The sequence below is a fragment of the Heloderma suspectum genome, chromosome 7, assembly GCF_057233095.1.
Source record: "Heloderma suspectum isolate Gila_16-S chromosome 7, 16-S_ref, whole genome shotgun sequence".
Taxonomy (NCBI): Eukaryota; Metazoa; Chordata; class Lepidosauria; order Squamata; family Helodermatidae; genus Heloderma; species Heloderma suspectum.
This window is the reverse complement of record NC_139464.1, coordinates 103,168,411-103,181,515: the sequence shown is the minus strand read 5'-3', so window position 1 is coordinate 103,181,515 and position 13,105 is coordinate 103,168,411. Positions and strand designations below refer to the sequence as shown.

The window sequence follows — 13,105 nt, the reverse complement described above, 5'->3', positions numbered from 1 at the left end:
TGGCAGATAAGTTCCTCCTACAGAAAGTAGAGGAAGGAACTAGAGGATCGGCTATCCTTGACTTGATCCTAACCAACAGAGATGACTTAGTGGGTAAAGTAGCAGTTAAAGGAACTCTGGGCGAAAGCGACCATGTTCTACTTCAGTTCTTGGTTCTAAGGGAAGCAAAAGCCGAGTGTAGTCAAACGCATACCCTGGATTTTAGGAAAGCTAATTTTAATAAACTCAGAACAATGATCAGTAAGGTCCTATGGCAAGTGGCTCTCATGAGAAAAGTTGTCAAAGATGGGTGGGAGTTTTAAAAAAAGGAAATTCTCAAGGCACAATTACAAACCATTCCAACAAGAAGAAAAGGTGGAAGACAACAGAAGAAGCCAATGTGGCTTCACAAAAACCTAATGACCTGAAAACAAAAAAGGACACATATAGGAAGTGGAAAGAAGGCCAAGTAACAAAGGAAGAGTACAGGCAGGTAGCACAGAATTGCAGGGATGGCATCTGGAAGGTTAAAGCAGAGAACGACCTGAGGTTAGCGAGGGATGCTAAAAGCTACAAAAAAGCTTTCTTCAGCTACATTCATAGTAAAAGACAGAGGAAAGAAATGGTGGTTCAGTTATTAAATCAGGATGGCAAAATGATAACAGATGACAAAGAAAAGGCAGAGGTGCTCAATCCCTACTTTGGCTCCGTCTGCTCCCAAAAGAGGGTCTATGACCCCCCTGGCAAAGGTGAAGTACAGGCTGAAGGGGCAGGATTGCAGCTTGAGATCGACAGGCATATGGTCAAGGAACACCTAATTACTTTGAATGAGTTCAAATCTCCAGGGCCAGATGAACTGCACCCTAGAGTAATAAAGGAACTGGCAGAACAGCTCTCAGAACCATTGTCTATTCTCTTTGAGAAAAATCATGGAGGACGGGTGAAGTGCGAGATGACTGGAGGAGGGCTAATGTTGTTCCTATCTTCAAAAAGGGTAAAAAGGAGGAACTTGGGGATTACAGACCAGTCAGTTTGACATCAATCCCTGGGAAAAACTGGAGCAAATGATAAAGCAATCCATCTGGAAGCACCTTGAAAACAATGCAGTGATTACTCGAAGCCAACATGGATTTGTTAAGAACAAAACCTGCTAGACGAATCTGATCTCATTTTTGGATCAGGTAACCTCCCTTATGGACTGTGGGAATGCTGTAGACATCATATACCTCGACTTCAGCAAAGCTTTTGACAAAGTGCCCCATGATATCCTGATGAGCAAACTAGGGATGGCGGAGAATTTCTCCACGAATCTCGGGGAGGCCGAATGCATTGGCAGTGAAATTCTCCGCCGCCACCCCCCGCCCCGGACTTTCCTCCCTCGAATGTCAGCGGGTCCCGGCGGCAGTTCGGTGGCAGTTTGGCGGGGGCGGCGGCCGGTCTTCTGACCGGCTGTCGCCGCCGCCATTACAAAACAAAGTAAAAAAAACACACACACACGTGATAGGCTACGTAACGATTTACGTAGCCTATCACAGCTAGATTTCCAAAGTCAGCCTATGTAGACTATGGCGAAAATAAGGGTAACACTATTTTCATTTCCCTTATTTTCGCCGTAGTCTATGTAAATCTTTACGTAGACTAAAGGTAAAGGTGTCCCCAACCAGTTGTGTCTGACTCTAGGGTGCGGTGCTCATCCCCGTTTCTAAGCCGAAGAGCCAGCGCTGTCCGAAGATGCTTCCGTGGTCATGTGGCTGGCATGACTGAACACCGAGGTGCACGGAACGCTGTTACCTTTCCCGCCGAGGCGGTACCTATTTATCTACTTGCAATTTCTTGCTTTCGAACTGCTAGGTTGGCAGAAGCTGGGACTAAAGACGGGAGCTCACTCCGTCACGCAGCACTCGGGTCTCGAACTGCTGACCTGCCGACCTTCCAGTCTGCAGTTCAGCATCTTAACCACTAAGCCACTGCGGCCAAGTAGACTACCCGGGACCAAATAAGGAACGCAAATGGCGGCACCCATGGGCGCCATTTGCGTACGCGCTTCCCCCCCCCAAAGTCACCCGTGATAGGCTACATAACGTCACGGGTGTGGGTTTTTGTTTTGTTTTTTCACTTTTGTATTTCGCGGCTGGGGAGACGGGGCGCTTCTCCCCGGCCTGAACTTCGGCCGGGCGAGGCGGGGCGCCTCCCCCCCGGCCTGAACTTCGGGGGGAGAACCGAAGCGCCTCCCCCACACCGCAAAGCAAGCTGCGGGACCAGGTAAGTGCCTTTCGTACATCGCTAGAGCAAACTAGCTCAAAGTGGGCTAGATGAAACAATGATCCGGTAGATCCACAATTGGGTACAGAATCGGACTCAAAGAGTGCTTATCAATGGGATCTTCTCAAACTGGGGAGAGGTAACGAGCGGGGTACTGCAGGGCTCAGTCCTGGGCCCAGGGCTCATCTACATTTTTATTAATGACTTGGAGGAGGAGGTGTAGGGAAGGATGATCAAATCTGCAGATGACACAAAATTGGGCGGGATAGTTAATAACTTGGAAGACAGAAACGAAATTCAAAGTGATCTGGATAGACTGGAGCGCTGGGCAGAAAACAACAGAATGACATTTCATAGGGATAAATGCCAAGTTCTGCACCTAGGAAAAAGAAACCAAATGCACAGGTACAAGATGCGTGGCTCAACAACACTACAAGCAAGAAGGATCTTGGAATTGTTGTCGATCACAAGCTGAATATAAGCCAACAATGTGATGTGGCTGCAAAAAAGGCAAATGCTCTTTTGGGCTGCATTCATAGAAGCACAGCTTCCAATCCTGGGAAGTGCTAGATCCCCTCTACTCAGCACTGGGTAGGCCTCATCTGGAGTACTGTGTCCAGTTCTGGGCACCGCACTTAAGAACGATGCAGACAAGCTGGAGAGGATTCAGAGGAGGGCAACAAAGATGATCAGGGGACTGGAAACAAAGCCCTATGAAGAGAAACTGAAAGAACTGGGCATGTTTAGCCTTGAGAAGAGAAGGCTGAGGGGAGATATGACAGCGCTCTTCAAGTACTTGAAAGGTTGTCACAAAGAGGAATGCCAGGATCTCTTCTTGTTCATCCCAGAGTGCAGAACACGGAATCATGGGCTCAAGTTACAGGAAGCCAGATTCCGGCTGAACATCAGGAAAAATGTCCTGTTAGAGCAATACGACAGTGGAACCAATGACCTAGGGAGGTGGTGGGCTCTCCCACACTGGAGGCATTCAAGACGGGGCAGGACAGCCACCTGTCAGGGATGCTCTGACTTGATTCCTGCATTGAGCAGGGGCTTGGACTCGATGGTGTTGTAGGCCCCTTCCAACCCTACTATTCTATGATTCTATTGTTTCTCATCCTTTTTGTCATCATTACTACTGCTTGCTTGGCAGGCAGGGAGCCAGTGAGCAAGTAGGCAGTGGCATCTACTGCTCCTCCTTCTCACCACCACCGTTGTCTGGGCCAGAGCAAGAGCCAGGTGAACAAGCAGGTTGCAGAAACAAAGAGGAGGAGCACGTCCTCTTCTCAGTGGGCCCTCAGCAGGTGTTCAGTTATGCCTACCCTCGGTGCCAGCTCTGCAAGCTGTAATGTAGCTGTCCTACATTACTCATAGACTCATAGAGCTGGAAGGGGAGATCATCTAGTCCAAGCCCCTGCTCAATGCAGATGCAAGTACAGCCCCTCTGACAGATGCCCACCCAGCTTCTGCTTTAGTATCTCCAGTGAAAAAGAGCCCACCACCTCCTGAGGCAGTCTGTTCCACTCCTGAAAACTCTTACCATTAGGAAGTTTCTCTCACTGGTTAGCCAAAAGGGGCTTCCCTGCAATTTCCACACATTGGTTATACTCCTGCCCTCTAGAGAAATGTAGAACAAGTCTGGTCCATCTTCCGATATTTTAAGACTGTTATCATGTCAACCCTTAAATCTTCTCTTCTCCAGGCGAAACATACCCAGCTCTTCCATTAAGGAACTTCTGATAAGTTTCTGGGTTTCACAGGTACCCCAGGGTTCCTATGAGCAAAGTTTCAAAGTCACATCTCTAAAAGCACGTCCAAGTCCAAGAGACTGTCCAAGTCTTCTCCCCAAGTCCAAATTTGCAATTTTCCATAGTTTGTGCTCAGAAGTCATTGTTGAGACCTTCAAAAAAGAAGATCCCAAAGCTTCTGGGGCAGCTACTGAGTATTGCTTCCTAGGTGACTTTCTACTGTTTGAATCTAACATTCAGAAGTTGTAAAGGGTGATACCCTGTTCAGACAGTATGCCTGCACCGAAATCAGCGACGTGTTTAGGGGGCACAGGGGCCCTGGCTCTGGCTCCAACTTCCCCGTGCACACCAGCCTTGTTGCCTTCTCCATCTCTGAATGTCCAGTGTTGAGTGGGAAGGCCTGAAGGGGGCTTCTATGTGCTTTCAAGCAAAAGCTTCTACTTGTGGCAGCTTCTATTTGCATTCACTCGAATGTGCAGAGAACCCTACTTCTGATCTTCCTGCTCAAGGTGGGATGGCCAGGAATGTTGGCAGCAGGGCTGGCATGCATGGCCCTGTGACCTCCACGTGCATTGCTGTTTCATGTTCAGGTATAATGCCTGAACAGGGCTAGAGATGAGACAGTGACAAAGGAAGGGTCTCAGTGACTATTTGCGGGGGTTGGGGCTACTAACAAAACAAAACAAAACAAAACAAAACAAAACAAAACTGCTTTTGTACTTAAAACATTACCTAAGGTATAGACAGACTTACAAACTCTGTATAACATCATTTCAAAGTCCATCTATAAATATGTTACCTTGATATTAAACAGCCATGGCTTCATAGCATCCACTTCAGCCTCTCCTTTGCTAAGGTCATAAACAGTAAGGTACAGAGCTCTCTGGGTCATAAAGTGGGGGTGAGCACTGTAGAATTCTTCCTGGCCTAAATAATAAGAATATTTTTTTCATTATGCACTTGTTTTCTCTCTCTCTGGGCCAGTTCACATGACACGACAGCCTATCATGAGTTATTTAATCCATGGAGAGGCTGCGGTGCATGCAGGACGCGCATGGCCACCCTTTTGCATATCCAACCCCCACTACGGGATTGTCATGTCATGCGAACCCAGTGAGTGTAGGTTCTATGAAGGTTAAACAACCCTCTCATAACCCTAGAACAGACCATGGGTTATTTAACCCTCGCATAACCCATGGTCACCATGTTTGCATGACATCACAACTGCCAAGTGGGGGTTGGATATGCAAAGTGGAGCCTCTGGGCATCATGGCTCATCATGGGTCTTTCACTCTTCTAGGCCACGGAAAACTACAATACATTATCAGAAATCTTTACACTGCTAATATGCACAACCTCCAATCCTCACAAAAACTAAACATAGTTAAAATCTTTTTAGGCTAGGGATGGGCAACTTGTGGCTTTCCAGATGCTTTGGCTTACAACTCCCATGATTCCTCACCATTGGCTATGCTGGCTAGGGCTGATGGGAGTTGTAGGCCAAAACGGCAAAACAGTTGTAGGCCAGACCAACTTGCCCACCCCTATTTTAGGCTGACAAGAAAGAGTAGCACCACAGAATAGCACCTTGTTCCCAAAAGTGTTCTCTCGCTCATGTGTTCTCATACATGCTAGCAGAGTCCAGATTAGACAGAAGAGAGTCCAAACTCTCAAGAGTCCTGAAGTTTTTGAATGATTTTTAGAATTTAACTTGGTCTGTACTCTGTTATTCTTATGCACATATTTGGAGGCTCCAGGGAAGGGCTCCGGTTTCCCTTTCCTTTGCAGCGCTTCCCTCTGCTGAACATGATCATTGTTAATATTGCAAAGTGGTTTGTATATTTAGGAGCAGAATCAGCTGAACAAAATAGGGAAAAGAAGGGTCTGGGCTGAGTGCACTGTTCTCATGTGCACATAGCCACTCTTTGGAACCTGGCAATTATCTTTAAATCCAGGTTAGTAGTTGATTATCCATGACTACTAACCCAGTTTTAACAACCCACCTATCAAGGTTGACAACCCCCTTTCATTATATTTGTTCAATGACCTCTGGCACTTTTCACATATCCAAAATGCAATAGTGGTCTCTCCCACACTGGAGGCGTGGAAGACGAGGCTGGACAGCCACCTGTCAGGGATGCTCTGATTTGGATTCCTGCACTGAGCAGGGGGTTGGGCTCGATGGCCTTGTAGGCCCCTTCCAACCCTACTATTCTATGATTCTATGCTCCCACATGACAGCTTGGGTCACCAAGATTTTACTGAACGTGACCCAAGACTCTTTTGATGAACTTGTTGTAAATTGGTTTGGACAAGGCTCCAAGTGTATAGAGCAGGGGTGGGCAACAGACAGGCAGCGAGCTGCATGCTCTCTTCACTGCCCCTTGCCACCCCACCTGACGAAGAAGGGTGGTCTGAAATATAAATGTTAAAAAATGACATAGGTGAATGATTTCTATAGCTGCTATGGAATGCCAAAAAGGGTCAGATTTAGCCTGCAAGGAAGCTAAATTTGATCCTTTTCATGTTCCATCACAGCTTCAGATGCCATTTTTCCTTAAAAAAAAAGTATTTGGGGGGGTCTCACTCCATGGACTGCAGCCCACGGTGGGGGGGGGGGAATGGCCCCCGCACTTCCCAAAGTTGCCCAGTTCTGGTATAGAGCCTATGCATGCTAAGGCTTGCACATGAACTAACCACAGGGCTCACCTGTCCAGCCACCTGGCTTGCCCAAGACCTGGACCACGCAGGCCCAGACATGCCATAATTAACCCACATAAAATCCAGGAAATAGCTGTGTGGTTTGGGCCTAATTTGACAAGGCCTTCAAAACATGACATGCAGTGGGACTGAAAGAGGGATGAGCAGAGTTGGTACCAAAGTGGCTGTGACCCCCCATTTTCCCACCATACATAAGCTCTATGAACACCGAGATCCTCCAATCTTGCCCCATATTAAACGTCAATATGAGGAAATACCTGCAAAGTCCCAGACATTTAACACTAGATCTTTCTTTACTTTGCCCTTCACTGGAACTCTCCAGTCATTCACATCAATTCCAATTGTAGCATTCTGAATCCCCAAGTCGGGCCGCTTGCATTTCATTAGCTGTTGCAACAATGTAGTTTTACCACTGCCAGTATTTCCAACGATCATGAGCTTCATCCGGTTATAAGGGACAGCCTTCTTCAAACGCTGTTGAAGAAATCTAGAATATGGGGCAGGGTGGAGGGAAACTTTGTGAGAAAATCATCATTAAAAAAAACACCTCTTCATATATGAAGGGTGCTTCCAGATGGCTTTTAGTGTGCAATTGCTCTGCTTCAAACATGGAATTTTACTGGTGCTTCCACCCAGCCATGTGCTTCCACCACCACCATCCTCCAGCACGGCTGACAAATTCAGAAGCTTGGGCTGTAGCCCAACCAGAGCTTATGTCCAAACCCAGATCAACTGTGGTTAGTCCTAACTATGGCTATTTGAAACAAGCCAACTTCAAATTATGGCTTGTTTCAACTAGCCATACTTAAGACTAACCACTGTTGATTTCATTGATATACTACCCAATAGCCAAAGCTGATCTGGGTCTGGACATAATGTTGAGCTGTGGTTGGGTTAAAGAAGAAGTGAAAGCTTTTAAACTCCTCCTCTCAGCCATGCCAGAGGAGGAGAGGGGAGTGCATGAGCTCAAGGCTCACCTAGGCTCATTCTCATTTATTGTTACATCTGAATGTGGACAAAGAAACTCATTCCGAAAGCAAAATATCTTGCGATTGTTTAACAAGCACTGCAAAAACTGTTCATATCTTTGAAAGGTTAAAATAAAAAACAACAATGCAATGTTATGACACATTATCGGTAATACCTGTCTGGCTTCATGCAAGGATATAAATGTTAGGAAGCTGACTGTCTCTTAGCTCATAAGGGCAACCCAGACCTATACAAAACATTTTCAAGTAGAACAGCTAATTTTCTTCTCCTGCATCATTATCATATCACCACCACCACTATCCACCAGACACACACAAAGACAAATGGACGGAAAACTAACCTTATAATGTCCCTGGCTTTCCATCCCACATGCTTGAAGTCCAAGTTAAGATGTAACCCTTCGAGAGGAAGGTCCCAGATTTTGGACAACTTTCCCATTTCATCGGGAAAGCATCTTAACTCTGGATTGTAACTTACATCAAAAGATGTCAAGTTATCAAGGAACCCAATTTGAGGAGGAATCTAGAAAGAGAAAGACAGAGTATTAGACAGTTATTAATATACTGAACTATAGCTGTATCCTCATTAACTGTGATAGGGCTCTTCTATCTGTGAGCTCCGCCTGCTGAGCCTTCTTCTGTGCACTGTTGGCTGCCCATCTCCGTTCCTCTGCAGCACAAGCTTCTGCATCAAGTTCTGAGGATGGAACATCTTTCCCATCTGTTTCTGTGGCATATGTGCACACAAAAATCAAGTCCTGGTTAGCCAAAGCTTTCTTCATTTCAGCAGGGTATGCAGAAAGGGTGTTGTTTTGTTGCTGCTACTGTTAGACAATTAGGAGTCAGAAATCCTTGCTGATCTACTGCGAATCATACAGAGATACACCAGTAGATCCCGATCTGCTTTATGACCACCCATGATTATTGACAATCTCCAGCTACCAATATTAAATGACGTAACCTACTTGGAACGAAACAGGCTAAGATCGAGACAACCAGCCATTTCTACCGTTAAAGCTCTTCTAGAAGATGATTTTAATATCCACAACACGTGGAAACAACATTGGCTAGGAAACTGTCCTCCACAATGCCGAAGTTTGCCCTGCATCTTGGAAAAACCACCTGGATATGACCAGCCCCATGTAATATGGAGAACCTTGAACCGAATTCGCATGGGTCATGGTAGATGTGCAGATGCCCTTTATAAATGGGGCAAAATAACATCATCAAATTGTGATTGTGGGGCTGAAAAACAAACTACCCAACACATAGTGACAGAGTATCAAAACCGAGCCTACAATGGAGACTTTGCTGATTACCTGGCTGTGACAACTGAGGCAAAAAACTGTATCTGTAACCTAGACATACGTTTGTGATCTTCCTGTCTATATTTTATATTTCATATTTATTATGCTCTATATTTTTATTGTAACGTGATGTGAATGTGCAGACAGATAGATAGATAGATAGATAGATAGATAGAACCACCCCTGATCTAGGCAGTTGCTTAGTGATAAGCCCATCCAACCCCTCTGGCACAAAAGAAATTAGTGCTGAAAGGCTTAAATAATTTTGCGAAGAAAGCACTAATTACAAGAGATTATCAGAAATATCCTGGCCCTAAGAATATTTTTTACTGACTGCACTGTGGTGAAGGCAGAATATTATTCCCAACCACCATCACCAAATCGATAGGTAAGCTTATACATTACCTCTTTTAGCTTATTGTCAGATAGGTGTAGCTTTTCAAGCCGAGACCATGAGAAAGCTTTTTCATACAAGTCTAGGATGCTTATTTGATTATGGTTAAACAGCACTTCTCTTAAATTAGAGGATTTCCAGTGCATGGGACCAGGTAAAATTTTAATGTTATTGCTGCTTAAATCCACTGAGCGCAAACTAAAAGAAAAAGAGGAACATTAACATAATTGCTACTAACTAATGAAACAATTAGGATGTAAGAATAAAAAATCATGATATCACACAGAACAAAATGCCTGAGAGGATACTGAAACTTCAAAATATTTCTATAGTGGAAAATGTATAAAACAGAAAGAGAGAAGAGAGAAGGAGCAGTACAGAAATAGTCAGATGCTGCAAATAGCTTGATGATTAAAAAAGGCGGGATGAGACACCAAACCCAAATGTTTATTTCTTTAAAATGAGTATTCATTCAGGAATAGACACTTATATTACTTACTGTATTCCAAGTTAAATGAGCATATTGCCCAAAGGATGCCTGTTTATTTCTGTTTCTGTACTAACAAGGAATAGGGACTTGGTCAGATGGCTTGGTTGCTAACGGGTACATGGTATGGGGACTATTTTACACCTCTCCTGAAAGACCTGCACTGGCTGCCAATGGCTTTCCAGGCTCAATTCATAGTGTTGGTTTTAACCTTTAAAGCCCAACATGGCTTAGGACCTGGCTATCTAGATTGCTTGTCTCACTATGAACCTGCCAGAGTATGAAGATCTGCAGAAGAGGCCCTTTTCAGGACATTACCCACTGAGGCCCATTTGTTGTATATGCATGAAAGGGATTTCTCCTGTGTCACCCCCAAACTATGGAATGCACCCCCTCAAGAGCTATAATTGGCCCCCAATCACTTGGCCTTTAGAAAGTGAGTAAAGATGCATCTTTTCAATTTAGTCTTTTAAAATATGTAGTTTTAATTTTTAAATGTTCTTGTTTTTATCGTTTCAAATTGATGTATAGTGCCTTGATGGCTTTTTAGCAGATAAGGTGGCATATAATTTTTATAAGCAAGCAAGCAAGCAAGCAAATAAAGGCTGGGATTGGAATGCTTTGGCCCTGCACTTATGAAAATCAATTAGGGAAGTCCTATTTTTACAAGTTGCTAGAAACCCAGCTTCAGGGAAAGAAATGGCAATTCCACAGATTTGAAGTAATGTATGTGTAACTTTTGGAAGACTAGCAGGAGCATTTCTAAAGTCTAAGGCAGGGGTGGGTAAAACACATGGGCCCAATGCCTGTTTTGCATCCTCCCACCCCCCAACTGCTGCTGTTGCTGAATTTTCTGCCACCACTGCAGAAACATCAACAACGCGGTGTTTTGTTTAAACATAAGGCTCACAGGGACCACACACCCTGATTGGAGGCAGAATTGCGTTCCTGGACGGTTTCCAGGAGCACAGTCCTGCTTCCAAACAAGGCATATGTTCCCCCCATACCTTATTTTCAAGCAAGCAAAATCAGCACTTTTTTGCTGCCACAGCACTGCCAAATTTTAGCAGCAAATGTGGTGGTGGGTCAGGGGTGTGGCTCCCATTGGGGGCAATGTGGCCGCCAAACCCCCAGAAGTTGCCCACCCCTGATCTAAGGTGTCCAGGTGGCTAATGTACGGGCAGACCCCAGATGATCAAGGGGCAGGCCCTGATTTGGCTGACATCCCCAAAAGGCCTGTCCACTAAGGAACTTGTGAGATGAAATGCTTAACACAGGAGGATAGAAGAGGAGAGAAAAATACAAGTGGGACCCGCAACAAAATGTTGCAGTGTGGAATGCTGCTGTTCAAGATTCCGGACACACCATTCCCTTCCCCCTTATCCTGTTTTTCAGTTTCCCCCCACAACAGCCAATCAGCATTCTGTGCTGACTAAGCATGCTCAGTGTTCATCTGGCTGTTTTGTGGGGTTCTCCCCTCGCTACACACTTAGGGATTTTTTTTCCCCCTTGGAACATTTCTTTGATTAGTAGAAGCAAAATGGTCAGCTTGGAATGTCAATAGAATGGTCTTTTTCCAAACAGTGAATGCAGTAGTTTTAGTTGATTAACTGAAACAATAATAACCTTCAGTGAAAGTTATTATGAAGACTTAGCAAGAATATTAGGTGCAGTTTTTGCTTATGTATAGAATTCTTCCAGGAAAGAAAATACTGTAGTAACTTACTGTGGAAGAAGAAGAATTTCTTCTGGAATACTAGCAAAATTATTCTGAGATAATTTTAAGGTAGTTATGTTAGATGGCAAATCATGTATGGTATCTAAAAATACAAAAGAGAAATGTGATTATTTTAATGTATTGTAAAAATTACTGAATAATACAGAAAGATGGAAGATATCAAATATGCACCTTCCTGTAGCATAGGACTTTTTTGATGAACAACTACCTTGCAACTTGATCACATTTTATCTACCGCACAGAAGATCCCATGTCATGGATTTGGAGGGTGGGAAATAGCCATGCTCCTTTATTGTGGTATATGTTCTGGAAGCTGCACCTCCTAAGTACCTTCCCTGTCTTAGCTGCACAGTGGTTCATGCAGAGAACCCCTCTTCTCTTAAGTCAGTTTCACCTAGCCTTGAAAATGGCAGGGAAAGTAGGAAGCTCACTTCAAAGTGCTGATGGCAGAACGCTCCAGTATTGTGGCAGCACAGTGGGGGATTACATTTTTTATTTAAAGATCAAAGAAAATGGCACAGGTGGGAAAAGGGTCATTGCATCACTCATCAGGGACATGATAGGCAATCCCAACAGGTACTTGTAACACTTCACTGCAAATGCACTAATTCCTCTCTAGCCAAAAAAGGCATCACTTTTCCAGCAATATATGGAGTGTTGAGTGCTCGGAAAAGGAGATATCCTCAAAACAGAAGGGCCTCCTTGAAAGGGAAGATGTCTAGATCCTATGCAACAGATTAGCAACAAGGAAATTCACCTGGAAAAGCCACATTAAGAAAGAGTGTGGGGTGTGGACTCAAATCACACCTCAGTCATGAACTGAACAAGTAGCTTTTTGCAAGTCCTCATCTCTCAACCTCAATTCCCCATCTGTAATATGGCAAAATTAGGACCACTTCTAACAAAGCATTTTGTACTTGGGTGTAGATAGGGGAACACAAAAATCATGTGTATAGCATCAGTGCACAACAGTGCACATTTCCAAAAATTCTGGGGATTTTTTCTTTTAAAAATATATGGTGGGGTTTGTCCCTCTATTATATAGATTGATATACCGCTTTCCACAAAGTTATCAAAGTGGTGAACATACAATGTCAATGCCACTAAAATATAATAAAACAACAATAAAAGAATAAAATAATGAACAATTACTAACTGGCAATAAAACTATACACTCCACTTTCTAGCTTGCTATAACAGTTATTAAGGCTTTCTATTTTTCAGGCTGCTTTTTATATTTAATGTATAATATATTTTAATTTATAATATATAATATTTCCCAATAGCGTCTCTGCCCAAAGTCAGAGATGTGCAGCATTTAAAAAATACATGACCTAAGAAAATAATAAAACAAGCACACTAGTAACTAAAAGCTACTAATAATTAAGGCAGCACTGCCCTTATCAATCCACCAGAGCACAGCCGAGAAAACCACAACACCATAAATATTTGCTGTCTTCCTTTACCTACACATTTCTCA

General features: G+C 44.0%; 1 protein-coding gene across 3 annotated transcripts in view; it reads right to left on the bottom strand.

Moving 5' to 3' along the window:
- Window positions 1-13,105, bottom strand: part of LRRK2 (leucine rich repeat kinase 2) — a 124,311-nt gene that overhangs the window by 52,849 nt on the left and 58,357 nt on the right. For all 3 annotated transcript variants that reach the window (XM_084811012.1, XM_084811013.1, XM_084811014.1), the window contains 5 exons: window positions 11,614-11,707; window positions 9,412-9,598; window positions 8,041-8,222; window positions 6,968-7,197; window positions 4,789-4,916 (listed from right to left, as the gene is read on the bottom strand). In XM_084811012.1, the coding sequence (XP_084667138.1) occupies window positions 4,789-4,916; window positions 6,968-7,197; window positions 8,041-8,222; window positions 9,412-9,598; window positions 11,614-11,707 (821 nt within the window). The remainder of the gene's footprint in view (window positions 1-4,788; window positions 4,917-6,967; window positions 7,198-8,040; window positions 8,223-9,411; window positions 9,599-11,613; window positions 11,708-13,105) is intronic.